We start from the raw sequence: 24,704 nt of genomic DNA, 5'->3' as shown, positions 1-24,704 counted from the left end.
GGTTAGAATTTCAATGAAAATCTCAAATTGAATTTAACATATTTTGTTAACTCATATTAATTTCAACATATATTGATTTTGAATTTCAAGACATATTTTGATTTGTGATAACAAAATTAAGTAAGATGAAATTTTATATATTCTTGTCGAGGAAATTATTTCAAAATTACAATTTCGCCTATGTCCCTCATCTGAAAATATAGTTATAATGCACAATTTATAATATTTTATTAAGTTGTGTCTAGATATATATTTGACAACAATTATTCTATTTATTTACTTAAAGAAAGACAATTTCCGGAAACAACGGCACGTACACGACAATTACCGCTTCGATGTACATGTCAGCATATCGCAGCTGACGTGGCAAGCCAAACGGTCTAGCAGATAAACAGAGACATTCAATCCCAACCAAACACAGAACACAAGTATAGCAGTTAACAAAAGAAGATAGAGTTGCACACAATTTTATCATTCAACATCTCCAAGAAATCAATGTCCAAACATAAATAAAAAAAACTCAAATCTTCAGCTTTCATGGCGTCTTTGCCTTCAGTTCTAGTTGGTAATAACACACTCAAGCTCGAACCAGACTTCAAGAAACATCTCCCCACCACTTCTCTTTCAGTACAACAGAAGGTAACAACTTTTCACTTCATTTCTTCACTTAATTGTATAAATATTTTTCGAGAATGAGGAACCTGAGATACATCGAATAAAATGACAGATTGTATATCAAAATAAAGTCATTTTATTCGCTATCTGATTAAAAAATTACCTAAATATAAATATATCTCAGGTTCTGTATTTTCGTATTTGTATATATGTATGTTTTGTTTGTTAATATTTTGTCTTTGCTTAGGGGAATTATAACAACAAAACAGCAACAACCCAGTTGGTAGAATCTTATGAATCAGTGAGTTTGGACTTTAGAGAGGCTCTGTCTGTAATTCAAGATGGTAGTTCTGGTTTTGAGTCGAATGTTTATATCCCAATTTTACAAGAATGTATGAACAATCAGTCAGTTTCACAGACTCAAATGATTCATGCCCATATAATTAAAACTGGGACTTTTGAGGATTTGTATCTCATGACATTTGTGGTTAATGTTTATGGGAAGTGTGGGGCAATGGATTTGGCGCGTAAACTGTTTGATGACTTGCCTAAGAAAAATGTTGTAACGTGGACTTCGTTGATGTCGGGGTACATACAGAGTTCAGAGCCAATGGTTGCTATTCGGGTTTTTAGTGAAATGTTGGAGGATGGGACTTATCCGACTAATTACACTCTAGGAGTTGTTCTTCATGCTTGTACCTTACTGTTATCGGTTAAATTAGGGGAGCAGTTACATGGGTTTATTGTGAAATATCAAGTCGAAGATGACACGAGCATAGGGAATGCACTTTCTTGCTTATACTCTAAATGTCGTAGTTTGGATTCTGCGGTGAAAGCATTTTCAAGAACCGGGGATAAGAATGTGATTTCATGGACTACAGCGATTTCAGCTTGTGGTGATAATGGTGATTCTGTCATGGGATTGAGTTTGTTCACTGAAATGCTTTATGACGGCATTGAGCCAAATGAATATACGTTTACCAGTGTTTTGAAAGTGTGCTGTTTTATGCAAGCTATGGGTGTAGGGTCGCAGGTGCATTCATTGAGCATTAAGCTTGGCTATCAAAATAATATACCTGTAACAAATTCTATCATGTATCTGTACCTGAAATGTGGATTGATTAGCGAGGCGAAGAAATTGTTTGAGGGAATGGGAAAAATTAGCTTAGTTACATGGAATGCTATGATTGCAGGCCATGCCAAGATGATGGAACAAGCAGTGGATAGTCTCTTGGCACACAGCAGTGGAATGGAGGCGCTTAACATATTCAAAAAATTGAATCGGTCAAATATGAAACCTGATCTGTTCACCTATTCGAGTGTATTAACAGTATGTAGTGCTTTGGTGGCTTTGGAACAAGGTGAACAGCTTCATGCTCAAACTATTAAAAGTGGATTTTTATCTGATGTGGTTGTAGGGACTGCATTACTTAACATGTATAATAAATGTGGCAGCATTGAGAAAGCATGTAAAGCCTTCGTGGAGATGTCTATAAGAACGATGATATCTTGGACTTCTATGATTACAGCTTTCTCTCAGCATGGTCACTCTCAGCAGGCGTTGCAGCTCTTTGAGGACATGAGATTAGCTGGTGTTAGGCCAAACAAGATTACCTTTGTAGCTGTACTATCAGCATGCAGCCATGCTGGTATGGTTGATGAGGGACTGGCTTACTTTAAGCTGATGAAAAATGAATACAAAATCAAGCCTGTAATGGACCATTATGCATGCTTGATTGATATGTATGTGAGATTAGGTCAATTAGATGAAGCTTTTGATTTTATTAAAAAGATGGAATTTGAACCCAACGAGTTTATATGGTCAAACCTGATTGCAGGTTGTAGAAGTCATGGGAATTTAGAATTAGCTTATTACGCTGCTGAACAGTTGCTCAATCTTAATCCAAAAGATTGTGAGACCTACGTCTTGTTGTTGAACATGTACCTCTCTGCTGGGAAATATCAAGATGTTTCAAGAGTGAAAAAGAGGATGAAAATTGAAAAAGTAGGGAAGTTGAAAGATTGGAGCTGGATTAGCGTAAGAGACAAAGTTCATTCATTTAAGCCTGATGACCGGCTCTGTCCTCCCGGGGGAGAGGTGGACTTGATGTTGGCCGATTTGCTTGAGAAAGCCAGGACCATCGGATATGAGGCTCAAGGAAGTTTTGGGGTAACAGATGAGGAGGGGTTAGAGCAAACAACTTCCAAGATCATTCATCACAGTGAAAAATTGGCTGTTGCGTATGGGCTGCTAAATGCACCAAACGAATCGCCAATTCGTGTTATCAAGAGTATAAGCATGTGTAGTGATTGTCACAGTTTCATTAAACTCATCTCAGTGATAACAGAAAGAGAAATTATCATCCGTGATAGCAAGAGACTCCACAAATTTGTAAATGGGAAATGCTCATGTGGGGATTTCGGCAGTTTAATGTGATTTCCGGGCTTGCTGATTGATGTAAACTTCTCTGGTCCACTGACATTGTCTAGTTTTTCATAAAACCTTGTAAATTTCTGGCCATGTAGCAATGTCGAGGCATGGCATGTAGAGGCCGGAGATCTAGCGAGGAGGATCAGGAGAAGTTTGCTTATGACTTGCGGATAAACTAAAGGTAGTCATCTCCTAGTTGAATATAGTGTATAATATGAGCACACGCAGGATATATTCTAGTGTTAGTGTCAATTTTGAGCAAAAATAACTAAATTTATGGTCGTTTTCTTTCTGTATCCCTCATTATCAATAATAAGCCTGACCTAGTTTTTACTTATATTTTCAATTTGTATAGACGAATACTCATGACCTAGGCCACTGTTATGCTGTTGGGGCCGATAAAATTGTTCAATAGACGAAGTTATTTATTTAGCGAGATTCTACCAGTCAAAATCTATCCAATGTTTTGCATGACAGGCTCCCAAGCCACCCTTTTAACTTTTAAGTAACATGACAGACTTAGGAGGCACTTGGTTCATAATCAATGAGTCCGGTTAATGGGAATCGGAATCTCAAACTCATGTGTTGTTCGGATTAACAATTTATGACACAGAATGGGAACCCCAATTCCACTTAGAGCTTAAATCATTCCTTACACTTTTCTTGGGATACCGATTCCGATATTACTCATTCTCATTCCCAATTTTCATTTCCGATCACGATACAAACAGAATCAGTTTCCACCAGAAAACTTTCAGAACATCTCATCATCCCTAATACTGCAACACACCCCTGACATGATTATTCAAATAAAATTATGAAATCAAAACCAAACGTCGCAACTTCATAATGATCATCAAGAAGTGTCGGAATATAATCCATCCTTAGTTCATCTGAACAGCAAAACGCCAAAACACACTAGAAGGAACTATATTGGTAGAGTTATACTATAAGATAAATACCAAAACAACGAAATGATCATGGAACTAAGGATGTTATGCCTCCCCCAGCTCGCGCAATTTATTTAAAGTTATCAGTTTTTCTCTGTTCACTTTATCCAGCATGTAGCCGAATATGGTATTTGTCGTGCTAGTCGTGATTCCTTTCATCTCTAAATACTTCTTGAATTCCGTCTGCAGGCCTCCGTTCAGGTCACTGGAATTTGAAATCGCAGATTGGATTACAGTGTTACAAATAAGCGGTTAGTATTCAAAAAAATGCCACTCACCTAAAATTGAGCCCTCTGCTGTCATGAGCAGATGCGTAAACTTCCTCAATCAGAAATCCAGTGCTGAATGCAAAACATTTGAAGGCAATGCCTCTTCCATCCGCGATGACAGGCCAGATTGCAACATGTAGCTGCATTTTGAAGCTGAAGCTTTTGTGATAAGCATAGTTCTTAGCTGTTACAGGAGTGAATATAGAAGGTCGGCTGGCAGTGACATAAATTTTTTCCGATTTGTTCTCCCGGTACAAGGTAACTGAATCTACCCCGGGGTGATCATAATACACCTCCAAGGGGAAATCAGCTGGAAAGCATCTACCCTATATAAATGTGAGATGAAACAGCACAGGTAATCAAAAAAATTATAATTCATAAAGAATTTTTATAGTCTCATTCACAAGCATGAACCGACGGTACATTATGATATACTTTGATGTTTGGTTAAACTTATTTTTTTAGAAATAATGACTTATTTCTAGAGAAAAGTCATGAAATTGTAACTTTTTTCTGAATGAAACACTTATTTAACATATATATCTAAAAATAACCAAACACGACTCGTATGATAAACAATCCACATGTACTCTATAAAACATAATACCAACAACAACAGACCTGGCAAGACAGACGACAGAAGTCCAGAACACGCGATATCTCTGATTCAATTTCTTTACGCAGTTGATCTTGTTCTTTGCCATCAGGAACTCTCTCGTTGTTGCGCTCCTCATTTTCGCTCTTCTGTATTTCTGCATTGTCAGTTGCCAGAGCTTCGGAGAAATCACTCATCTTTTCACTCGCCTTGTCGTTATATCCCTCATCTCTCGACAAATCATTCATCTTTTCTGCAGCTATCTTCTCATCATTGCCCCTGTTGTCACTCCTCCATATTTCCTCTGACAACGCCTTGTTCTCCTGACTAATCACGCGTTCCTCTGACAAATCACTGTTATCCTGACTAATCACCCGTTCCCCTGACAAATCACTCGTCTTTTCATCCGCCTTGTTATCCTGACAAATCACGCGTTCCTCACTCATTTTATCTGCCACCTCGTTATCCTGACTCCTCGCAAATATTTCATCCGAGTCTGATTCGTAACTACTGACATAACTACCTCCCGAATTGCATTTCTGAATACCGCGGACCACCTCACTTAATAAACTGATCTCTCCTCTTAGTAATTCAAATTCCGCTCGTAACGATTTTACACTGTAAATTAAATCCTCAGCTTCCGATTTTTGCATGTCATTCGATGCCACAGGGGAAGCACAAAAATTTCGAAAAACGGGTGCGATTAAAACACGATTAGTAGTAGCAGAATACACTACAGGGGTGTGATGAAGAGCATTAGTAAAGGCGTGCTTAGACTTGTGTAGACAACGAGAATTTGATAGGCCAAGTATTCTTGTTAGAGCATCTCCAACGGCGTTGGCTATAATCGTTGGCTAAATTAGACCTGTAAGACATTATGTAAAATTTGCTGAACCTGTAAGACATTTTGCTTCAATGGTACTGGCTATATTAGTTGGCTATAATTTAAAAATAGTATGTTATTAATATTTTAAATTGTTAAAATAGAATATATCAGTTCAATATGGTAATAAATGATGTACAATTTTCCTACAGATTTTCTTACAGACCTGTAGAGGTTCGACAAATTTAGCCATCCATAAGAGGTTGGCTAAATTTATAGACAACAGGTGAGCGTGGTTGGAGTTGAGTTTTTGGAGCTGTTGGCTAAATTTTTTTATTTTAGGTATGCCAACTCAACTTTTAGCCAAAGGATTTAGATGGTTGGAGATGCTCTTAGAGCCATTGAAAAAGAAGAGCACCAAGAAAAGTGAAAATACTATGCGATAAGGATTGAAAGAGTTTCAGTAGTAGAAGAGCTGCTTTAATTTCTCTCTAAAGTTCTGATAAAACTTGATCAAACCTTGGTAACCAAGTTGAGTTGAGTATGGTAATCAAGTTAATTATCCAAAAGAAATGGCTAATTGTATTTTTCGAATCTCTTGCCTGGATGGAAGCTAAATCAATTACTAGAACATAGTTTGGTACATTTTTTATTTTTTTTCTTGCCAAGATACATTTTATATTATTAATTTTTTTTTATAATATCAATCAAATAATAATTATTATATATTTTATTTTATTTTTCTCAAAATTTTTTTTTAAAATATATAATAGTTATTATTTGATTGATATTATATTTGGTCGATATTTTGTGCATGTAACATCTCCAATCATATAAAATACTTAATTAGAAGAAGTTAAGAACTATTTTTCGACAAAAAAATTACGTTGAGTTACAGATTTAAACAGTATTCTTGTAAAAATTTCAAAAAATAGTAACATTATAAAAAATCTTAGAAAAACGGTATGTTCGACAAATATCCTAAAATATTTTGAATAAACAAATTTGAACATTAATTCAAATTCAGAATCCTGGATTCATCAATGACTCGTATGGTAATATTGGATAATTTCGATATATTTCGATATACTCTGAAAAAGAAGAATCCGAATAAAACCACTAAAATCAAGGAGCAATTGTAGTGATTCCAACTCCCATCCACCTCATAACTAACTGCCCTATCATCATACTCAACACTCTCCTAAACTCAGTCCACCATCATCTCCTCCCCTCTTCTCATCTCTTCTCATCTCATCTCCCATGGCGGCGCCGGACAAATCCGACGCACATGCATACAAAAACACCGACAATGACGAGGAAGTCTCCCCCGTCGAACAAGTCCGACTCACTGTCTCCAACGTTGACGATCCCACGTTGCCGGTCTGGACATTTCGCATGTGGTTCCTCGGAATCATCTCGTGCTGTTTATTATCGTTTTTGAACACGTTTTTTAGTTACCGGACCGAGCCGTTGCTGATTTCGATGATTTCGGTGCAAGTGGCGACGCTGCCGATAGGGAAGCTGATGGCGAGAGTGTTGCCGAGGAGAAAGTTTCGGGTTTTCGGGTTTGGGTCCGCGGAGTTTTCGCTGAACCCGGGCCCGTTTAATACGAAGGAGCATGTGTTGATATCGATTTTCGCGAATGCGGGGTCGGCGTTTGGGAATGGGGCGGCGTATGCGGTGGATATTGTGAGTATTGTGAAGGTGTTTTATCGGAGGAAGATATCGTTTTTGGCGAGCTGGATTCTGGTGATCACGACTCAGGTAATTACAGCCTGGCTTTAGTCGGTTTTGTTATTATGTTTGTACACGTTCACGCACTCGTCTTGTCTTTGACGTCGTTATTGATATATACACGTGTATAGTGATGGTAACCTTATTCTCGACTATTGAACGCTATTTAGGTCGGATGATATTTATCTGAAATCCGCATAAAATCAAAATCAGATACAATTTATTAAAATTTATTGATTATATATAATCCTTTAAATCCCGGTTAAATACATTCCGGGGAGTTGTTCATCATGCATGTACTTTACTATATTATACTATTAAATTAGCGGCTCAGTTTACGCGGGTTTATTGTAAAATATCAAGTTGAAGAGGACACGAGTATTGGAAAAGAGGTTTGTTGCTTATACTTCAGGGGGTATATTCAATCGGGATTCTTTAAGATTTTTTTGGATTTAAGAAATTAATGTGTATTCAATTTAGAATATGCGGTAATAGCATTTGGGGATAAAAATGTGACTTCATGGGCACGGTGCTACCAGCTTGACAGTGCACTGATAACTCAAACATTGATTTGAAATATAAAATCTCTTCTGTATGGAAAAAAATATTGAAGGATATTGGAAAAAATAAAATTATAAGTATTAGATTTATGATGATATTGCAGAAACTGAACTTGAACTCACATTTTCCTCTGTTATTGGAATAATGCAGGTACTAGGATATGGCTGGGCAGGGATTCTGAGGAAGTATGTTGTGGATCCAGCGCACATGTGGTGGCCAGCCAGTCTGGTTCAAGTATCTCTTTTTAGGTACGATCATCGCAATTCTGTTTGCTTTCTACATCGAGGGACAGATAATGAGTTGGATCATACATTGGTCTAGATCTGTATACCTAGTCAAGTTAAAAACTGAAACATGCTAATCTTGTTATAATGTGCAGAGCTCTCCATGAGAAAGATAATCAACGATTGTCCCGAGGCAAATTCTTTGTTATTGCCCTAGTTTGTAGCTTCTCCTGGTATGTCTTCCCAGGCTACCTCTTTTCCACATTGAGCAACATTTCCTTGCTCTGTTGGGCCCTCCCCAAGTCCGTGACAGCCCAACAACTCGGATCAGGCATGAAAGGACTAGGATTTGCCTCCTTCACACTAGATTGGTCTGTTGTAGCCTCATTTCTAGGCAGTCCTCTTATTACTCCATTTTTCGCCATTGTCAATGTATTGGTTGGATACGTGATTATCCTCTTTATTATAACTCCAGTATCATATTGGGGATTGAATTTGTACAAGGCCAAAAATTTCCCCTTCTTCTCGTCACATTTATTTACCTCTCGGGGCCAGGCGTATAATGTTAGTGCAATTGTTAATAATAACTTTGAGCTAGATATACCAGCATACAATAAGCAGGGACCTATATATCTCAGCACCTTCTTTGCTGTTACCTATGGATGTGGTTTTGCTGCTGTTATCTCTACTCTATCTCATGTGGCCTTGTTTAATGGAAGGTAATCAACTGAGTACCACATCAAATTATGATGCTGATATAATATTCAACCCGTCTTTTATAATGTATTATACTAATTTTTTGGCGGTGTGAATTATACTGAAAGTATGTGATGGCTCTATCTTAATAGCGAGATAATTAGCCAGTTTAAAGCTGCACAAACAGGAAAGGAAGACATACACACAAAACTAATGAAGAAGTATAAAGACATCCCAAACTGGTGGTTTCACACCATGCTGGCAGCGGCTATTGTTCTATCCCTAGTCCTCTGCATTTTTATGAACGATCAGGTCCAATTGCCATGGTGGGGACTCCTCTTTGCTGCTGGCCTTGCTTCAGTATTTACCCTTCCTATTAGTGTCATAACAGCTACCACAAACCAGGTGGGTGATCATTAGTGCCTTTTTCTAACATATTTCTGAAGTAAATTTTGCATCTTCTCAACCAACATTTGACTTCCGATGTCTTTGAACCACATTTCAAGAAACATTAGTCCATTCTGAAACGATCTATTTAATATCTTTGTTTTTATTTGTGGAAAGAGGGATATTCTATCCACATTCCAGTTTTTGTACTGTTCTGATGTTCTTAATAATATTTTGGTTGTAGACACCAGGACTAAACATCATCACAGAGTATTTGATGGGGATCATTTATCCTGGAAGACCAGTTGCGAATGTGTGCTTCAAAACTTATGGTTACATTAGCATGACTCAGGCAGTTTCCTTTCTAAATGATTTCAAGTTGGGCCATTACATGAAGATTCCACCAAGATCGATGTTCATAGTTCAGGTATCATGCTTTTTCGCTGTTCATAATCAGATTTTAAAACCTCTTTTTAATATATTACGAACATTATGTTTAATGACACTCAATTTTATCAACTAATAGTTTATCGGAACAATACTGGCGGGAACAATAAACATTGGTGTCGCCTGGTGGCTCTTAAATACCATCCCCGACATATGCCAGGATCAAATACTGCCACATAACAGTCCGTGGACGTGCCCTAATGACAGAGTCTTCTTTGATGCATCGGTGATCTGGGGACTCGTGGGTCCAATACGAATCTTTGGTCCACTTGGAAATTACTCTAAGCTTAACTGGTTCTTCCTATTAGGTGGTTTAGGTCCTCTACTAGTATGGCTGCTGCACAAAGCCTTTCCGAATCAGAAGTGGATAAGACTGATAAACCTTCCTGTTGTATTTGGAGCGACAGCTATGATGCCTCCAGCGTCAAGCTTGAATTTCAACAGCTGGATTTTCCTGGGAATACTGTTCAATTTCTTTGTTTTCAGATACAGGAAAACGTGGTGGAAGCGGTACAATTATGTTCTTTCTGCAGCACTGGACGCAGGATTAGCGTTCATGGGGGTGCTTCTCTACTTCACTTTGAGTATGGAAAACATAGGCATATCATGGTGGGGATCTGATGGCGAGCACTGTGCTCTGGCTTCATGTCCAACCGCAAAGGGTATTGCAGTTGATGGATGTCCATTGTATTCTTGAATTTGGTTCTCATAGTTATTCCAAATCAGGTGGAACTTGATTAGTTTACTTATGTTAGTCCCAAGTGTCTGAACTCATTCTGTACTTAAATAAATTAAGAATGCAGGCTTATTAAATTTTGCACAGAATGTTATTTTCATTGCAAGATGACTACCTGCAGGGCGATCCATTAAAAACTCCGCTACCCAAAAGTTGCTGGAGGAGAACTGTACAGTTCAAGCTGATTTTAAGGTAAATTTAGGATCATTATAAACCATCTTCAGGAATCAGCTTTAGCTTTATTGAACAAGAACACTAAATAGTACTGCAGATTGATTTACCGACTGTCTAAGCAATTACACATGAACCTCTATTTCGAGGGTTCATCAATACGTTTTGCACATACATATCAGTTCCAACAATAAGCAAATAAGGAATAGTACATAGACGCTGCTAATATACTGCACGCTGTTATATTTCTTCATCATCTACGTTTGCCAGTGCTTTGCACAATCCTCTGCTCCTATAAATGTGGCTACTTTATCAAAAAATTAGTTGTTGATACTTAATTATGTGTCCATGCACAGACACTAGAAAAATGCTTAGTTTATAGTACATGCAGAAAGATTAATTAATTCGTACCTTAGCAGAGGACGTGCTTCTTGGTCGTGGGGAGGAGGGTAATACTAATGATGCTTGGGGGGCGTGGGAGACTTGTACTTGTGTCGTGGTGGTGGTGGGGGTGGTCCGAGGTAGTAAAAAGGAAAGTAAGGCACAGTCGGTCGAGGTGAGTGGTGATAATTTTGTGGGGGCGAGTGTATTGGAGTAGAAGGTGGTAGAGACTTCGACTTGTACTTGGGTGGTGATGGAGGTCCATGATAGTAATAAGGAAAGTAAGGCACAATAGGTCGTGAGTGCACTGGGGGTGGAGGTGGTAGAGGTGGTGGGCGTTTATAAGCGTATGGTGGTGGTGGTGGTCCGTGGTAGTAATTAGGAAAGTAAGGCACAATAGGTCGAGGCAAGTGCATTGGAGGAGAAGGTGGCGGAGAATTGTACTTGTAAACGGGCGTTGGTGGAGGCGGGGAAAGGTTTTTATGGTAATAAGGAAAGTAAGGCACTCTAGGTGGTGGTGAGTGAGAAGCCGGAGGCTTGATATGATGGATAGAACGCGGAGGAGGAGATGGTTGTTTAGTTGGTAGTGGTGCTGGAGAGTAAGAGGATGATGCTCTGGTTTTTGATGGTAAATCAAGAGACACAAATACTAATAGTAGAAATGTGACGAGAGAGCTCAAACGCGACACTTTGGCTATTGTTCCCATCTTTTGCTATACGAATGATCGGTTGTGATTTGAGCCAGACTTAGGCCTCCTTTTATAACAGGCTAGCTTGATTGTCTTTCACCCTTTGAAACACAGTCCAGTACGCGGGATATTCTAAAAAGCGGGAATCGACTTGATCGATGAAGTCATCGTGAATAATATATATTAGAATAAAATAATAATATTTAAAATTATTAAAACCATTATTATAGTTCCTGAAACACACTGATTGTTTAATTTTTATAAAATTGAATTCATAAAATACATTATAAAGATTAATTAGTGATTAGTTAAGTTAAATCGGAAAATTTTAAGATAATGGTCTGCTATAAAAGCCCACAGACCAGAAATGATCATTTTGAAATTATTATAATAATTTTGAAAGTTCGTAAAAGACTTTTAGCCTCGACTCGCCAGTTGATGCGACACTTGTTTACCAGTATTTCTTCAATTCTTGTTTCTTCTAGTAGAAATGTATAACAAAGGACTTTACGCAGTAATGTACTTTTAGCCTTGACTTGCAACGCAGCCATATTTGAATCTTGGAGTCTTACAATCGTACGAAGAAGAAGATAACAGAGACTTCAGACAGTGACGCAACTGGTGAAACCTGATGCTACGGGTGCTCAGTTGAAGCTTCCACATTTGTTGATCTTTCTTATCCTAGGGTTCTATCCACGACCACTGATATTGGAATGACAAGAATCGAGCCTGTCACAAGTGCTAATGCTAATGAACAGGTACACCTGAAAGCTACCGACAGAGCTATCTATTCAGAATTTCAAAATCAGAAGTTTGCAGCAGAGAAATTTACAGTTCAAGCCGATTTCAAAAAGGAAAATCAGTTAAAGCCTTAAGCGGCTAAAAGGCCTTGACGCAGAATATATTGACAAAAACATATATCTCGACCATTGCAATTAACGGAAGAGAAATGTATTTCTGCCCGGGAATGAAGAAACTAAGTACTGAACTTAATCACAAAATGCATATCAACTTTACAGGTCCAGACAGCACAAATAGCAGCATAATCTGGGCTTTTTTAACAGTATATATATAATTTTCTGTTGCTGCAAGACAATTGATAGCAAATTGTAAAACAAGAAAATGCATTCAAAACTTAGAGGTGTATTCATCGCAAAATGAAGACTCGTTCAAAATTTATATCTTGGCCGCCATTTGTCGTGCAGACCTTCTCTTCACAGCACCCCTGGAGCACAACTCGTTCAAAATCTCCAAGGCTTCCTTTACTAGACCTTCATAAGCTAAACCTTCAATGAGAATAGTGTATGTCCCTACAGTAGGTTTACATCCCTTAGCTACCATATTAATCAAGAAGTCGATGGCACGATCAGTTCTATGAGCTTTACAAAGCCCCAGCATGACATTATTGTAGGTAATAGCATTAGGCCTGACACCTAGACCTTCCAAGTCATGAAAGAAATTAACTGCCTCCTCAATTTTACCTTCTCTGCTAAGCCCTCCAACAAGTGATGAATAGGTGATTATATCAGGTTGGAGTCCCTTTCCTCGCATTTCACCCAACAGCTCTATAGCAAATTTTGTTTTTCCTACTTTTGTAAGGCCATCAATCACTGTATTGTAAGTGATCAAAACGGGAGGGCAACCTTTCCTACTTAGCTGATTAAGTATCTCGACAGCTATACCAACTTTTCCATCTTTACATAAAGCAGTTAGCAGTGTATTATAGGTCACAATATCAGGGTAACACCCTCTAGACACCATAACATGTAGATATTCGATTGCCCTGTCCAATTTCTTTTCTTTACAAAACCAATGAAGCAATGGATTATAACTCAATGAATTCGGAGTACATCCATACTCAGGCATCTTATCCAAAATATCAATTGCTCGACCCAATAATCCTCTCCTACAAAAGAAATTAATTAATATGTTAAAGGTAACAACACTAGGAGAACACCCTTTGCGCAGCATCTCGGTCAAAAGCTTTTCAGCATCCGTCCACTTCCCAGTGTTACACATGCTAAAGAGTACAATATTATAGGTAATTACGTTTGGCTGGCACCCATACAACGATACCATATTATCTAAAAATGTGATTGCTTCATCCAACCTTTCTTCCTTACAAATACCATTGATAAGGACATTATAAGTAACAACATCCGGTTTACAACCGTTACTACTCATTTCATCCAACAGCTTCATTGCTTGATCTACCCCACTTTCCTTGCAAGTGGCTTCAATCAAAATTGTGTACGTAATAACATCAGGATAACACTCCTTCTGCAACTGCCTATCAAGAACTTCCATTGCTTGATTAAGTTTCCCACGATCACATAAACTACGCAAGATAGTATTATAGGTAACAACATCAGGAGCAACACTCATCCGATCCAAAACCTCTAATGCACTATTAATCTCTCCCACCTTACAATACCCACTAATCAACACATTGTAAGTGATAACATCAGGAACAGCGCCAGACTCCTCAAGAATTTCCAAAACTCTAGCAGCCTTCTTCGTTTTCCGAACCCGACAAAAATTCTTAATCAAACTTGTGCAAGTAATAATATCAGGAACATCCCCTTGATAAACCATCCTCTCTAAACACCTAAAACCCTCCTCCAACTCCCCATCCCTAACCAATCTTCGAAGACAATTATTACTCTCATACTCCTCAAAATTCCGCGAACAACAATACTTACTTAAACTCAAACCTCCCCCATTCCTAACATCAAAATTAGCCCCCTCCCCATTCAACCCAAAATTATCAGACCTTGAAACAGCAGATACCTCATTTCGCCTTTTCTCCGAAAAAACCTCATTTCTCCCCAACCCATCACCATTTCCACCAGAATCAAACTTTTCCCCATCAAACACTTTAACACCACCACTAAAACAAACTCTAACCCTATCTTTACACCTTAAAGTTTGAATCTTTATATCACTATCCTTACAAAAAGAATGAAACAAACAAAACCCTTCACGGCTTTGCTGTATAGGCACCATTAAATCCATAAACTCGACCCTAAATTCCAATATTAATGTATTACTATTGATATTAATGTATAAAGATTATTCAAAAAAGCCAACACTTACACCAAACTAGAGTAAATAAAATTAAATGAATTAACAAGCTTACAGTTTGATGAATTTTCAGAGAGTGAAGAAGAAGGCCTCATAATTTCAGCTTATCTAGAAATATTTATGCAGAGGTTTTGGGGGTTTATGAGATTAGTGTATTTGTGATTTTGAGAAAAAGGCTCAGATTTGTTTTGGGCTTTCTTGAGGTCCTCTAGTGATAGCTAAAATTTCAAAGAAAACTTTTTATTTCGTTAAGGTTAGGCCCAAAAGGCCAAAACATATATACCCACTCGGGGCTCAACTATAACTTTACTCTCTTTGCTCAACTTTTGTTTTTGTTTTGAATTAAAAATAGAATAAATCAGTATTTGGTGGTCAATTTTTTTGGTGATTTATTTCAAGCTCATTAGAGCATTTTAACGGTTATAAACGATCAGTAAAATATAATATAAAATTTGTAGAATATATAAGTTATTATATTTCAATGAAATTGTCGATTACATTTTAGAAAATATTATATAATTATTATATTAAATTATTATAAATATAATATATTATCTTAATATATTTTATGCCCAGCTTATCGCTTATTCTTATTATTTTTTATATAAAAAAACTCATATCTATCATTCATGTATAGATGATAGATGATTGTCCAATTACACAAGTTTTAAAAAGATTTTTTTTTAGCTTTTTATAGATGTATTTGGGCCGAGCCCATAAGTCAGACTTCTGTCGGTTAATATAGCATACGCGGCCCGTTACCGATAAAATTAGAACACAAACAATTTCTTATTTCAAAAAAATGATAAAAATAAAAATTTACAAAGGCATGAAACCAAATCGAATTGAATAGCTGTAACGACTATATTGCTGTGCTTTGTAAGAGAATCTCCTCTTCATCAGTTTCGTGGATTCCACATTACAGGTTTAATGTTCTTCCCATATGATAGATATAAAGTTTTCTTGTGTTATAATAAATCCTGTGCGAATCGAACCCAGAACCTTTCTTTGTTTCGACTGAAGTAAAATAATCTGTATTTATCGATTATATATGCTAATTGATCTTAGTTTGTGATTATTGCAACTGATATCTTGAAATTAACGGGGTCGTTTGAATGGGAGATGAGAATCAGGAATAGAAATCAGGGGTATGACTTATGAGAATGAAGAGCGGAATGATTTAAGCGTAAGGTGAGAATGAGGTTCTCATTCCATATCACAAAAGGGATAATTCAAATACTAATACATGAATTTGAGGTTCCGATTCCCGTTAACCGGATTTATTAACCATGAACGAATTGCCCCCCAACTCCCAAGTGTAATTCCCCTAAGTGTTTGAGATATAGTGGCCTTTTGGTTACACTTATTTTTCAGAAATAAGGGTTTATTTCTGGAAAAAAGTACATGAAACTCTATCTTTTTTGAAATAAGTCCTTATTTTTTTCACATAATGAATATTATATACCTCCTTAATATTTATATCCAGAAAAATTATAAAAATATGTATTTAAAAAAAAGAAGAAGAAGCTCCTAATAAGCCCTTAATATCTGTACCCAAACAGGCCCTATAATTAGTTAATTTTATTTATTTTTTAGCTAGTTTAGACTTGCACAGTATGCTAGGTGTATAGTGTATGAATTTATGTAATGAGTTTAGTTGTGAAGAACTGCAAAAGCAAAACTATATGTTCTTAGGTATTTGCCTTTTGAGTTTCTGATCACATTGGATCATCATGAGTAAATTATGTTCTTATACGGTTATACCCATTGACCCATGTTTGATTCCTGTTGGATGTTGGATTTAAGTAGGGGTCATGGGGGTGGGTTACAGTGCTATCCCTCCTGTGCGTGAGCTGGCCCTAACACCTGTTTATTAAAAAAATATGTTGGTTAGTGTAAATTTCGTTGTTGGTAATTGAATTTTAGATGTGACGTAACTTTGTATACATGTAATATATTCCATAATTAATAACGTATTCTTATTTAGATTGTGGTAATAAATCTTAATGTAAAATATTAAATTGTATTTGTTTTGTTGTATAGTATATCTACATAATAATTTTGTTGTAAATTTGTAAAAGAAAGTTAATATCTTTAGTACATTAATGTTGGTTTCAATATTTTTTTGGTAGTTTTAACTAGAGTAAATTGCATTTTGCAATTGCACCCATTATCTATGGCCAAAAATATATTATGTATACCTAGTTTGTACTGATTTTATTCCTGCAGTTTTTGCAAGTTTTGGGTATAGTTTTGGTTTTCGGAGTTCGGGAGTTCTTGTCGGTTGGTTTTGCTTTTTGTTTGATATTGTGAAATCTTGTTGGTTTTTTAGCTGTTATAAATTCTCAAATTCTCAGATCTGGAAAGATGAGTGGTTTTGAGGTTCCTCTGTTTAGTCGAGATGCATATAATATGTGGAAAAAGAAGATGCTTCTGTTCATCAAGTTATCAAATCCTGCGTATATGAAAATCTTGGAAAGTGGTTCTTGTGTGCCTAAGAAGACAATTCCTGGAATTGCTGCGACCAGTACTAGTTCTGCAGTTTCTGAAGTAGAAGTTCCAAAAGACCCTTTTGAATATACAGACAAGGAAAAGGAAGCTGTTCTGTTGGACGCAAATCTTCAGTTGATTATTTTTGACTCTATGGATGATGATATGAGTCACCAGCTTATGAACTGTGAGAGTGCTAAGCATATGTGGGATACCATTGAGCTGATAATGGTAGGAACTCAGGAATACCAACTGGATATCCTGACGTCTAGATATGAAGCATTTAAATCTCTTCCCGGTGAAAGTATCACTCAAGTGTTTGAGAGGTACTATGGGCTGTTGAACCAACTAAGTGCTCAAGGGAAGAAGTACCCGCTGAGGGAGACTAACAGGAAATTCATGTTGACAATGCCACGCCATTTGGAGCATCAGGTATCAGCTATTAGGGAAAGGCCTGACTTCAAGACGATGTCACTTGCAGAACTGTATTGGAAGTTGAAAATTTATGAGATGGAACAGGAACAAAGAAAGATCATCTATGGTACAAAATTTTAAGAAAAACGTGCGTAGTGTCAGATTTTATGTAAAGTCTTCTTTTGGGTTAGCTAATCAAATATGCTGAAGACTTGTTCTCTGAATATGATCACTAATAGCTGTTTGTATTTTGATCACTTGGTGGCTCATTTTAATTCTTGCCTTGCTATGATATTCCCTTTGGTTCTGTTATTTCCTATTAAAGATCATCTCGACTAGTTTTTAATTTTCAAAATTTAGTATTTAGACTATAATCTCGATCAGGTCAGATTGAAAAAAAAAGAGAAGGAATTACAGTAATAATTTATATTCTTTACCCGTCACTAATCGAAGGCATATATCCAAAAAAATTATTTAAAAAAAAAAACTTTTTTGCCAAAAAGTCCGCAGTCCAGTTACGCAAAAGTAAAAGAAGACGAAGTTTTTACTTTCTGTAGATGTATTTGGGCCGAGCCCACAAGTCATACTTCTGTTTAATATAACATCTTACGGCCCGTTACCGATAAAATTAGGGGGAACAATTTTCTTTTTCAAAAAAAAAATTAAAAGAAATTAGGGTTATAAAATCATGAAACCAAATCGAATTGAATAGCTCAACGACTATATTGCTGTGCTCTGTAAGAGAATCTCCTCTTTCATCAATTTGGGGGTTCCACATTACAGGTTCATTGTTCTACCCTACGATTTAAAGTTTACTTCTGTTATAATAAACCTTGACGAGAATCGAACCCAAAACCTTTCTTTGTTTCACTTGAAGTAAAATAATTTGTATGTTTCGAATAGATATGCATTAGAGCTAATTGATCTTTAATTGTGATTATTACTACTGATATCTTGTAATTTAAGAGTTTCGAGATAGAATTAGTTATTTGTATTTAATTTTTAACTGGTTTAGACTTTAGACAGTTTGTTGGGTGTATAGTATATAAATTTATGTAATGAATTTAGTTGTGATGAACTGCAAAACTTTATGTTCTTATGCATATGCTTTCCGAGTTTCTGATGATATCGGATCCCCAATAGTATGTGTTCTTATACGGTTACACCCTTTGTCCCATGTTCGATTCCAATTGGATGTCTGGATTTAAGTAGGGGCGATTCCAATTGGATGTCTGGATTTAAGTAGGGGGTCATGGCGGTGGGTTGCTATGCTAGCCCCTTGCGCGGGAGCTAGCCTTGGCACATGTTTATCAAAAATATATGTTGGTTAGTGTAAATTTCGTTGTTGGTAATTGAATTTAGATGTGACTAATTTTGTATACACATAATATTGTCTTATAATTTATAAAGTGTTTGTATTTGGATTGTGGTATAAAATCTTAGTGTAAATTATTATATTGTATTTTTTTGTTGAAAAAGTATATCTATAAAATAATTTAGTTATAAATTTGTGAAAGAAAGTTAATATCTATAGTTCATTAATGTTGGTTTCAATATTCTTTTGGTAGTTTTAACCTAAGTGAATTGCATTTTGCAATTGCACCCATTATCTTTGGCCAAAAATCTACTAGGTATACCTAGTTTGTAGTGATTTTATTTCCCACAGTTTTTGCAAATTTTGGGTATAGTTTTGGTTTTCGGAGTTTGGGAGTTCTTGTCGGTTGGTTTTGCTTTGTTAGATATTGCGAAATCTTGTTGATTTTTTAGCTGTTATAATTCTCAAATTCTCAGATCTGGAAAGATGAGTAGTATTGAGGTTCCTCCGTTTACGCGAGATGATTATAATATGTGGAAAAAGAAGATGGTTCTGTTCATTAAGGCAGCAAATCCTGCGTATATGAAAATCTTGGAAAGTGGTCCTTATGTGCCTAAGAAGACAATTCCTGGAATTGCTGTGACCAGTACTAGTTCTTCAGTTCCTGAAGTGGAAGTCCCAAAAGACCCTTTTGAATATACAGACAAGGAAAAGGAAGCTGTTCAGTTGGATGCAAATCTTCAGTTGATTATTTTTGACTCTATGGATTATGATATGAGTCACCAGCTAATGAACTGTAAGAGTGCTAAGCATATGTGGGATACCATGGAGCTGATAATGGCAGGAAGTCAAGAAAACCAACTGGATATCCTGACGTCTAGATATGAAGCATTTAAATATCTTCCCGGTGAAAGTATCACTCAAGTGTTTGAGAGGTACAATAGGCTGTTGAACGAACTAAGTGCTCAAGGGAAGAAGTACCCGCTGAGAGAGACTAACTGGAAATTCATGGTGATAATGCCACGCCATTTGGAGCCTAAGGTTTTAGCTATTAGGGGAAGGCCAGACTTCAAGACGATGTCACTTGAACAACTGTATTGGAAGTTGAAAATTTATGAGATGGAACGGGAACAAAGAAAGATCATCTATGGTACAGAATTTTAAGAAAAACGTGCGTAGTGTCAAATTTTATGTAAAGTCTAACCAGTGCCCTAAAACTTTTGGGTTAGCTAATCAAATATGCTGAAGACTTGTTCTCTGAATATGATCAGTGATAGCTGTTTGTATTTTGACCACTTGGTGGCTCATTTTAATTCTTGCCTTGCTATGATATTCCCTTTAATCCTAATTCTGCACTTAACTTTAAGTAATTTGATCACATAGTTGAAACTTAAAAGCAAGGTTTTAAAGTACTATCTTTATTTAATTCAAATCATCAAAGGTAGCAGCCAGCAGAGTGGTGGTGCTTTCAGAACATAATATACTGAATATGCTTACCTAAAGTTTGCTAAACCTGAAGTACTATCACTAACACATTAGATCAGAGTCTGCTGGAGTTTTTCCATTCCACATCCAACAATACCAGACTACCCACGAACTGCTCTGCAACAAAAGGCGGTGTTCCCAGATAACCGGCATTATTCACAGCATTCGTGCACCAGCAACTCGGGAAGCCAGGTGCCAGCACCATATGCTTAGCATTACAGGGCCAACAATTCCACGACTCGACAAAATCATTTACCTTCTTCTGCTCAGCATCATATGATACCAAATCCGTTAGTCTTGACAATATCAGTTCCCCATTGTTTCTTATACCCAGAACTCCAGTACCAATATCTTTATCTAAATTAACACTGAATTTCTTCTCCCAAAAGTACTTATTCTTCGAGTCTTTCAATATCCACATGTTAATAACATTTGAATTAACTCCAGCAAAATAAGCAAGTGATTGACCATATTGATGCATAGAAAAAACCGCGCCCATTTGATGATCAGGTAATGCAGTATTTCGCAGTACATCATTATTTGTATCATAAGATAGAAGTGTTTTCACATTCTCCTTATTCACCAGCCAAAACGAAACACCATTCACAGTATTAGACCGAGGTTGAAGAATCTCAACTAAAAAATCATCTCGAATAGTTTTTGTTTTCCAGGAATTTGTGTTTAGACTATAAACACAGACAACAAATGATCGATCAGTTCTGTTTGTAGCATAATAATTCACAATCCTGACCACCCGATAGTCATTCATCGAATGCACAAATCCGAAAGATAAACTAGCCCACTTAACATCCGTCGAGCTAATAAGTGGTGGTAAGTTGTGCACAGGAAGAGTTTTGTACCTATTAACAACAGGATTCCACAGATATATATTCGAGGTTCGGGACCCTGACAAACATATGAGACCGGATGATATAGCATACCAGTCGCAAAAATCCAGGCAAGGATGAAATTTAATTTGTTTAAACTCATTGCATTGGCGAACATCGTAACGTAAAGATAATGATAATGAATCAAGCGAGCAGAACAAGAGAAATTTAGGACTACTTGCAGGAATATTGTGGTTATAGTTTGAGTGAAGGTTTATGAAATAAGGAGTTTTGATGAGAGAGTTCCATGATTTTCGAACACACCTGAAACGTAAAAGAGATTCTACGGGAAGTCTTATGAGAATTTCTGTTAAGATTTGATCAGGTATGAATCTCGCAGACATGTTCTGTTGCTGCATAGTTCAAGCGCAAGAATATTATTAACTCAGGGTTCTCAAACTAGGGTTTTTGTAGCTATTGATTTTTCTTATAGCTTTTGATTGAACAGAAATTTACTGTCACAGTAATAAAGAAGTCTAAATCAATTAAAAAAGTCCTGCAGATATACTTTGTCGGGCCGCGAGTCATTATTCAATTTGAATTCTAATAAGTAATTCTTTCAAAAAAAATTAATAATAATATTTTTTTATAAAATATGACATGTTTACGACAAGGAAAATGGCAAATTGGTATTGTTCAAAAATTTTATTTTCAATAATATTTGATTAATATCATTCACATTAATAATAATTAGACTCTTTATTCACATAAACTAATCAATTAATATTCGTTATTATCTTTCACAGATTTTTGTATGGATATATTGCATTTTTTTTAGGAAATAATATTATAAGATAGTTACGAAATTTTAGGATTCAAACACAATATTTCAAAATTCTGTCAATTATGAGAGGAATCTAAAAAAGATTATATAAATAATATTATCAAATTCATTATTTTATAAAATTAAATTTTTTATTTAATTCTGAATATCATCATATTTAATTAAAATTTAAATAATTTCAACTGGATACTATCAAAATTTTAAATGTAATTTAAGATTCTGATTATAATATTATACTTTTACAATAAACTATAATTCTAATCAGATATCTCACGATTTTACTTTATTTCTTAAACTTTAAACTGAATATTGAGAAAAAAATTCGTGAATATTGAATACACCTCGTATAAACTGCTGCATAGGCCCGTAAGGCCGTAACTAATAAAAAACTAGAAAACATATCCGTATTAAAAAAAAAAAAAACCAAATTGCGTCAAAAAAATAATAATAAAAAATTGATATTATAAAAGCATGAAATCAAATCCAACCGAACAGCTAAACGACTCTTGTTGTGCTGTGTAAGAGAATCTCCTCTCCCATCAATTTCGTAAATTCGACATAACAGGTTAATTGATCTTCCTATCCCTAATATTGTTTAAATTACTTTGTTTTAATTAAAATAATTAAGTTGTATGTATTGATTATATATATGAATTAGAAGCTAATTGATCCCTTATTGCAGCGGATATCTTGTAATCTAAGTGTTGGGATATGATTATGGCAGAAGCTTCTGATCAGGCAACAAGTGTTTGCAATCACTGGTAAAAATCTTTGATCTTAATTAATCAATTAATTTTTTAACCGGTTTAGATTTCATAATATTTGGTGTATTGGATATGTATTTATGTAATGAATTTAGTTGTGATGAACTGCAGAACTAATTGTTCTTATGATTATGTTTTTCGGGTTTCTGATCATAGCGGATTCACGTTTAGTATATCATGTTCTTATGCCCGTTGTTCGTTGTTTCTTTTTATGTGTACTTGTTTTTCCGAGAGATGGAGAAGAATGTGTTGGTTACTGCAAATTTGGTTTATGGTAATTGAGTTTTAGATGTGGCGTGATCTGTAACATACGGATTGATATTTGTTTATAGTTGTTTAACTATTCTTATTTAGATTGTGGTGAAAAATATTAAATGGTAGCATTTGAACAACTGAATGTTTGTTATTATGTTGTAGTTTTTGTTGTGATAGTATTTCAATATAGATTTAGTTGTAAATTTGTAAAAGAAAGCTAATATCTATGCTACATTGATTTGGTTCCATTTTTGGGGTATTTTTGACTAGTGAGAATGGGGGAAGGGAAGGGGAGAATAGAACTCTTGACCTCAAGCATTTGTTAAACGAGGGCCTAGCTCGTGTCAGCGTGAGCTTATCGTCAAAACTAGCTAAGTCGGTGCAGATTTTATTATTTGCGCTCTAATCCATGAATATATGTCTGTTATAGTGCAGATTTCTGATAATTAGATATTTTCTTATTATTCTCCTAGCATATATTTCATTCATATAAATTAGAAGTGCATTGTTGCCCCATGTTTTATCTTCTCCTTATACTTTGATCTGTGTTTGGCTTTATGGTTTATTTAGAACTTAAAGATTAGACTATTAGAGCTAGAGAGCTTTATAACAATATATTCTGTTCTGAACATTATCCATGAGACATTAAGACCTATATCCTGATTTGTTTGTTTTTAAATGTCTTGTTCCGCAATTTGTTATATCAATATCACTTGAGCAGTTCAAGGGTCCTTCATGTCCATCACAATTGAGACCATCACTATTGTTACTCAATGTTGAATGATTAACTTCTAAATGATTTCTTTTGCATCCTCCTAGTAGATGTTAAAATGGTATATATTTGCCGACATCCTCTCCTGGTAGATAGATATCACTAATGCTATATTTTGTGGTTGATTAACTTAATTTTATGTGTTCAGTGACCGATTAATACCTATTTCAAATATTGACTCACACTATGCTTACTGCTCCCGGAATCTTGTAAAATGCGAAGTCTGTGCTGATATGGTGCCTAGGAAACTTATTGAGGAACATTTCTTACGCACCCATGCATCTGTACTCGATGCAATCAAATGGCCTTTCTCCAAGGACACACAGGGAACTGAAAGAGCACGTGGTCCTCGAAGAAGACATCCCCCAGAGTTCTCCCCAAAACGCCTTATGTACAGTATAGCAGTAACCGGAGTTGCTGTGCTATTGGGGTCGGTGTTTATAGGGTGGAGGGGTTACGGCAGACCATAACATTTGCAGTGAAAGCCTTGTTATTCCCTTCCAGAGCATTAGCAGTGACGGCCAAAAGTGATTCATTGGCACTTGCAGATCCCCATCCACCATCAATTTGACTTTGGTGCTTTGTAATTGCACATTCAATTTCGAACTACTTATTATGTAAAACTGTATCTACTGAAGGCATATTCTAAAAATCTTGAGAAAAATGTGGATATATTCAGATTCTCCTTATGTTTAGTCTGGCTGGACATAAAAATTGAGCTTTGAGTTTGCGTCTTCCTGATCAA

General features: G+C 36.0%; 7 protein-coding genes, 1 long non-coding RNA gene and 1 other non-coding gene across 12 annotated transcripts; 5 read left to right on the top strand and 4 right to left on the bottom strand.

Moving 5' to 3' along the window:
- Positions 1–391: 391 nt before the first annotated feature.
- LOC108215569 (putative pentatricopeptide repeat-containing protein At5g52630) lies at positions 392–4,322 on the top strand. 2 transcript variants are annotated; one of them, XR_001805953.2, is made up of 3 exons: positions 392–639; positions 863–3,227; positions 4,186–4,322. XR_001805953.2 is itself a non-coding variant. In XM_017388067.2 (2 exons), the coding sequence occupies exons 1-2, from the start codon at positions 538–540 to the stop codon at positions 3,050–3,052; spliced, it is 2,292 nt and encodes a 763-aa protein (XP_017243556.1). In that variant the 5' UTR covers positions 392–537; the 3' UTR covers positions 3,053–3,385. The 2 variants fall into 2 exon arrangements, 1 of the variants encoding a protein (XP_017243556.1); XM_017388067.2 differs by lacking the exon at positions 4,186–4,322 and having other exon boundaries at positions 863–3,385.
- Positions 3,872–6,013, bottom strand: LOC108215570 (uncharacterized protein At2g39795, mitochondrial). The gene is made up of 3 exons (XM_017388069.2): positions 4,887–6,013; positions 4,275–4,591; positions 3,872–4,201 (listed from the first exon to the last, which is right to left on the bottom strand). Exons 1-3 carry the CDS (start codon positions 5,511–5,513, stop codon positions 4,042–4,044), a joined length of 1,104 nt encoding a protein of 367 aa, XP_017243558.1. The 5' UTR covers positions 5,514–6,013; the 3' UTR covers positions 3,872–4,041.
- Positions 6,014–6,781: 768 nt separating this feature from the next.
- LOC108216625 (oligopeptide transporter 4) lies at positions 6,782–10,621 on the top strand. The gene is made up of 6 exons (XM_017389441.2): positions 6,782–7,447; positions 8,129–8,226; positions 8,358–8,921; positions 9,051–9,303; positions 9,530–9,712; positions 9,812–10,621. The coding sequence occupies exons 1-6, from the start codon at positions 6,944–6,946 to the stop codon at positions 10,427–10,429; spliced, it is 2,220 nt and encodes a 739-aa protein (XP_017244930.1). The 5' UTR covers positions 6,782–6,943; the 3' UTR covers positions 10,430–10,621.
- Positions 10,622–10,687: 66 nt separating this feature from the next.
- LOC108217544 (uncharacterized) lies at positions 10,688–11,738 on the bottom strand. 2 transcript variants are annotated; one of them, XR_010290923.1, is made up of 2 exons: positions 11,051–11,738; positions 10,688–10,943 (listed from the first exon to the last, which is right to left on the bottom strand). It is a non-coding gene; the product is annotated as an uncharacterized LOC108217544 (transcript). The 2 variants fall into 2 exon arrangements; XR_010290924.1 differs by having other exon boundaries at positions 10,688–10,931.
- Positions 11,739–12,568: 830 nt separating this feature from the next.
- Positions 12,569–14,968, bottom strand: LOC108216506 (pentatricopeptide repeat-containing protein At1g09900). The gene is made up of 2 exons (XM_017389282.2): positions 14,849–14,968; positions 12,569–14,734 (listed from the first exon to the last, which is right to left on the bottom strand). The coding sequence occupies exon 2, from the start codon at positions 14,722–14,724 to the stop codon at positions 12,886–12,888; it is 1,839 nt and encodes a 612-aa protein (XP_017244771.1). The 5' UTR covers positions 14,725–14,734; positions 14,849–14,968; the 3' UTR covers positions 12,569–12,885.
- Positions 14,969–15,558: 590 nt separating this feature from the next.
- On the top strand, positions 15,559–18,009 carry LOC108217742 (uncharacterized). Of its 2 annotated transcripts, none has more exons than XM_017390622.2 (2): positions 15,559–15,718; positions 17,151–18,009. In XM_017390622.2, exon 2 carries the CDS (start codon positions 17,161–17,163, stop codon positions 17,836–17,838), a length of 678 nt encoding a protein of 225 aa, XP_017246111.1. In that variant the 5' UTR covers positions 15,559–15,718; positions 17,151–17,160; the 3' UTR covers positions 17,839–18,009. The 2 variants fall into 2 exon arrangements, with proteins under 2 accessions (XP_017246111.1, XP_017246112.1); XM_017390623.2 differs by having other exon boundaries at positions 15,567–15,718; positions 17,126–18,009.
- Positions 18,010–18,338: 329 nt separating this feature from the next.
- Positions 18,339–20,360, top strand: LOC108217700 (uncharacterized). Its single transcript, XM_017390582.2, has 2 exons — positions 18,339–18,480; positions 19,489–20,360. The coding sequence occupies exon 2, from the start codon at positions 19,499–19,501 to the stop codon at positions 20,174–20,176; it is 678 nt and encodes a 225-aa protein (XP_017246071.1). The 5' UTR covers positions 18,339–18,480; positions 19,489–19,498; the 3' UTR covers positions 20,177–20,360.
- A 74-nt stretch (positions 20,361–20,434) lies between these two features.
- Positions 20,435–21,752, bottom strand: LOC108217543 (F-box/kelch-repeat protein At3g23880). The gene has a single exon (XM_017390372.2). The coding sequence runs from the start codon at positions 21,741–21,743 to the stop codon at positions 20,553–20,555; it is 1,191 nt and encodes a 396-aa protein (XP_017245861.1). The 5' UTR covers positions 21,744–21,752; the 3' UTR covers positions 20,435–20,552.
- Positions 21,753–22,602: 850 nt separating this feature from the next.
- Positions 22,603–24,654, top strand: LOC108219540 (uncharacterized). Its single transcript, XR_001806589.2, has 3 exons — positions 22,603–22,733; positions 22,851–22,929; positions 24,108–24,654. It is a non-coding gene; the product is annotated as an uncharacterized LOC108219540 (long non-coding RNA).
- The last annotated feature ends 50 nt before the right edge of the window (positions 24,655–24,704 follow it).

The sequence above is a fragment of the Daucus carota genome, chromosome 4 (genome assembly GCF_001625215.2).
Source record: "Daucus carota subsp. sativus chromosome 4, DH1 v3.0, whole genome shotgun sequence".
Classification (NCBI taxonomy): Eukaryota; Viridiplantae; Streptophyta; class Magnoliopsida; order Apiales; family Apiaceae; genus Daucus; species Daucus carota.
The sequence above is the reverse complement of the archived record's forward strand: the minus strand, read 5'-3'. Positions and strand labels throughout refer to the sequence as shown.

Coding starts and splice junctions, on each gene's coding strand:
- LOC108217742 (XM_017390622.2), top strand. CDS start 17,161: ATGAGTGGTTTTGAGGTTCCTCTGTTTAGTCGAGATGCATATAATATG.
- LOC108215569 (XM_017388067.2), top strand. CDS start 538: ATGGCGTCTTTGCCTTCAGTTCTAGTTGGTAATAACACACTCAAGCTC. Junction 640..862: donor CTCTTTCAGTACAACAGAAG/GTAACAACTTTT, acceptor GTCTTTGCTTAG/GGGAATTATAACAACAAAAC.
- LOC108215570 (XM_017388069.2), bottom strand. CDS start 5,513: ATGCAAAAATCGGAAGCTGAGGATTTAATTTACAGTGTAAAATCGTTA. Junction 4,592..4,886: donor TCTGTCGTCTGTCTTGCCAG/GTCTGTTGTTGT, acceptor ACATTTATATAG/GGTAGATGCTTTCCAGCTGA. Junction 4,202..4,274: donor AGCAGAGGGCTCAATTTTAG/GTGAGTGGCATT, acceptor TTCAAATTCCAG/TGACCTGAACGGAGGCCTGC.
- LOC108217543 (XM_017390372.2), bottom strand. CDS start 21,743: ATGCAGCAACAGAACATGTCTGCGAGATTCATACCTGATCAAATCTTA.
- LOC108217700 (XM_017390582.2), top strand. CDS start 19,499: ATGAGTAGTATTGAGGTTCCTCCGTTTACGCGAGATGATTATAATATG.
- LOC108216625 (XM_017389441.2), top strand. CDS start 6,944: ATGGCGGCGCCGGACAAATCCGACGCACATGCATACAAAAACACCGAC. Junction 7,448..8,128: donor TTCTGGTGATCACGACTCAG/GTAATTACAGCC, acceptor GGAATAATGCAG/GTACTAGGATATGGCTGGGC. Junction 9,304..9,529: donor TAACAGCTACCACAAACCAG/GTGGGTGATCAT, acceptor TTTTGGTTGTAG/ACACCAGGACTAAACATCAT.
- LOC108216506 (XM_017389282.2), bottom strand. CDS start 14,724: ATGGATTTAATGGTGCCTATACAGCAAAGCCGTGAAGGGTTTTGTTTG.